The 1,456-nt window shown below is 48.1% G+C and overlaps 1 protein-coding gene across 1 annotated transcript in view; it reads left to right on the top strand.

Annotated features, from left to right (window-relative positions):
* Positions 1-971, top strand: part of LOC110100644 — an 8,095-nt gene extending 7,124 nt beyond the window's left edge. The window contains exons 8-9 of the mRNA XM_028701317.1: positions 279-708; positions 952-971. Coding sequence (XP_028557150.1) covers positions 279-708; positions 952-971 — 450 coding nt within the window. The remainder of the gene's footprint in view (positions 1-278; positions 709-951) is intronic.
* The last annotated feature ends 485 nt before the right edge of the window (positions 972-1,456 follow it).

Raw genomic sequence — 1,456 nt, 5'->3', positions numbered from 1 at the left:
TCTCTCCTCTTGTTTTCACGGGATGAGGCCGAAGAAGCGCGTGAGAGGGAGATCGTTACCTTCACAGAGCGAGCTCCTGTTAGTGCTTCCGATCAAAAATGCCGTGACTTCCAATTCGATAGGAAGGGGCGATGTCAGAGGGAGGCGGAAGAGCTGAAGGGTGCGGCTAGGTAGGAAGAAAACTGCCTCTCTCTCTCTCTCTCTCTCTCTCTCTCTCTCTCTCTCTCTCTCTCTGCGGGATGGAGGAATCGGACACGGCGTCGGCACAGGGAGAGTAGGCGACGGGATCGGGATCCAGGAGGGGTTCGGTCGGAGCAGGAGATTGGAGAGGGAGCGGCTCGAGATCGGCAGAAGCAGAGAGGGATCGGGATCGGAGGTTGGAGCTTCAGCTGGGATCGGAGAGAGGGTTTCGTGCGAGAGGAGATCGTGAGAGTGGAACCAGAGAAGAGCAGCGTGAGGGCAGGGCTTTGGGTCAGTATTTAACGAAGAGTTTGGACTCTCGATCGAGGAGAACTAGCAGGATATCCGGGAAGAGACGCGAGTCCAGCGATTTCAACAGGATTTCGGGCGGGATTCGTGGGTTCGACAGTCCGAGGTGTGCGATGCTTCAGCTGGATTTACGGGATTTTGGCAGAGCTGGCAGCGATACGAGGTTTTCCAGGATTTCTTGCGGGATTCATGGGATGAGCGGCCAGCTTTGTATAACAGGTATGTGAAAATTTTGGTTGTCTTTTGGATAATGCATAGAGGTCAACACTCTCTCTGCAGGATTTGCTGTCACGCATTTTTCCTAGTCCACCAATTCATTTTCTTCTTCCTTGATCACCTTATTTTTTTCTTTGATTTGCACCGTGAGTGGAAAATAGAAAGCTTCATTGGCATCCAGCCATTTGTCAACTCTATCCACACTTTCTCTGTTTCTTAGTGCCTTTTTCATATCCTTTGATGAAGGGAATCTTGAAGAGGTGTAGAGCGATGGGTCCGTCCTACCTCGCTCTAGGTCATTGAACCGTTTGATTGTCTGACGGTGGTAGTCGGCTAAGTCTGCTTGAGTCTCCTTGAGATGTTGACTAATGGCGGCCACTTGACCTAACATCCAGTCTAGAGTACTTCCAAGTCAATTCGACTCCATGCTCTGATACCAAACTGATGTAGAACGGAAATTGAACTTTGCTAGGAAAAGGATCTCCTCTCCAAAAATCTGAACACAAGCCTAGGTGAGGCCTTGGAAAATTTCAGCCTTGATGGTGAAGAGAAAAACTGAGAAGAAAATTAGATTTTGGGAAGGGGATGGAGAAGAAGTCCAAAACTCGTTTCAAAATCTGTAATATTACTTCAGATTTTTATTCAAAATCTGAGAGAAATTCAGATTTTCACAAAGAATGCTGAGAGGCATTCAGATTTGCTCTTCAAATCTTCCCAAAAATGGACACAGCCCGTGGACAGATTTTGGGAA

Source organism: Dendrobium catenatum, unplaced genomic scaffold (genome assembly GCF_001605985.2).
Source record: "Dendrobium catenatum unplaced genomic scaffold, ASM160598v2 fragScaff_scaffold_156, whole genome shotgun sequence".
NCBI lineage: Eukaryota > Viridiplantae > Streptophyta > Magnoliopsida > Asparagales > Orchidaceae > Dendrobium > Dendrobium catenatum.
Note: the sequence above shows the minus strand (reverse complement) of the source record. Positions and strands in the feature narration are given on the sequence as shown.